This window comes from Olea europaea, unplaced genomic scaffold, assembly GCF_002742605.1.
Source record: "Olea europaea var. sylvestris unplaced genomic scaffold, O_europaea_v1 scaffold4253, whole genome shotgun sequence".
NCBI lineage: Eukaryota > Viridiplantae > Streptophyta > Magnoliopsida > Lamiales > Oleaceae > Olea > Olea europaea.
The window spans coordinates 52202-53601 of record NW_019262385.1 but is presented as its reverse complement, the minus strand read 5'-3'; the positions used below and the strand labels follow the sequence as shown (position 1 = coordinate 53601).

At 40.3% G+C, this 1400-nt stretch overlaps 1 protein-coding gene across 1 annotated transcript; it reads right to left on the bottom strand.

Annotated features, from left to right (window-relative positions):
- Window positions 1–118: 118 nt before the first annotated feature.
- LOC111387790 lies at window positions 119–1110 on the bottom strand. The gene has a single exon (XM_023012378.1). The coding sequence runs from the start codon at window positions 1063–1065 to the stop codon at window positions 181–183; it is 885 nt and encodes a 294-aa protein (XP_022868146.1). The 5' UTR covers window positions 1066–1110; the 3' UTR covers window positions 119–180.
- Window positions 1111–1400: the final 290 nt, after the last annotated feature.

Genomic DNA, 1400 nt, shown 5'->3' with positions numbered 1-1400 from the left:
CTTTTCTATTTTCCATGGAAAAAAATGATGAGATCAGGTGTTGGGAGTGAAATTGACTTTCAAAGGGCGATGGTTGAAATATAAAAATAAAAATTTTAAATTTAATATAAAATTAGAAATTTCTTAAAATGTCAATATATAAATTACAGCCACTTCAATATCAATTGAAGAGGTCCAAATTCAAACATTATCTTCATTTGACCAGAGGTCACCACCGTCGTTGCCCTTCACGCGCCGCCACCTCCGCCGGCATGTTAAAATCATCACCACCCATATGACGCCTTTCACCACCCTAACCATCCCAATTGTCACTGTTAAATAATACAGCCACCACCCAATGAAATCCTCCACCCCTATCTTCATCATCAGCTCCCTCTTCATCTCCGGCACCACCGCTAGAGCCTCCACCTCATACCTCAACTTCCACCACCAGAGCCCACCAAAACTAACAGCCGTCGCCACCTTCTCCGCCCAACCCTCCTCCCTCGTGAACCCGAAAATCGTGTCGTCCACCACGGGCTTCACCACCACTGCCGCCCCAAACGCCGTCGTTTCATGCAATCCGAAGAAGAAAACGATTCTACACAGCAAGCTCTTCTCCTGCCCAAACTCGGAACCATCAAAGCCAGCGGCGATGCTCCCTTCAATTCCCAATGCAACACAAATTTGTAAAACACAAAGAAAAATCCACGCACCGTACAAACACAACCGGAATCCGACTGTCGCTGCAGGAGGCGGCGAACCACTCAAAAGTTTAAATTTTCCTATTAATCCATTTATAAGAGCTGAAACACTAGCAATTGGAACTAGCAAATAAATAACTGTGGGTTTTGCGTACAGAAAAAGTAAGGATAAAGGAGAATTGGGATTTTGCGTGGGAAAATTATCAAAAACTGATAATAAATAGCGGGCGGTAGTGAGCCGGGCAAGGAGGAGGAATGATAGTGGGATGAGGAGGCTGAGGAGGGTGGTGGAAAGGATGTGTAACAGCCCTCTCACGGTGGCGCCTCCCTTGTGTAACAATTTGTAGCCATTTTGTTGACATTTTTCTGAATTTGAATCCATTTAATCCACAATCAAAAATAATTCATAAGAAACAAAATTTCAGCTACAGAGATATATATTTGAATTTTGATCACAGGGAATAATAAAAAATATTTGAGAAAAGGAATATAGTTAAAGTGGCTCTCACGACTTTTTTGATGACATAGGACATCCTTGCATGCCATGCTAATTACTAAATTATTGCATATTTTATATATGCTCATTTCTCATTGGATGTATTGAATCAATTTATCTATTTCGAAAAATTAATTCTAATAATATATGTGTAGATCGAGTCTAATGTTATGTTAATTAATGAACATTGATAACAGTATAACTCAAATCCGGTGTGAAAT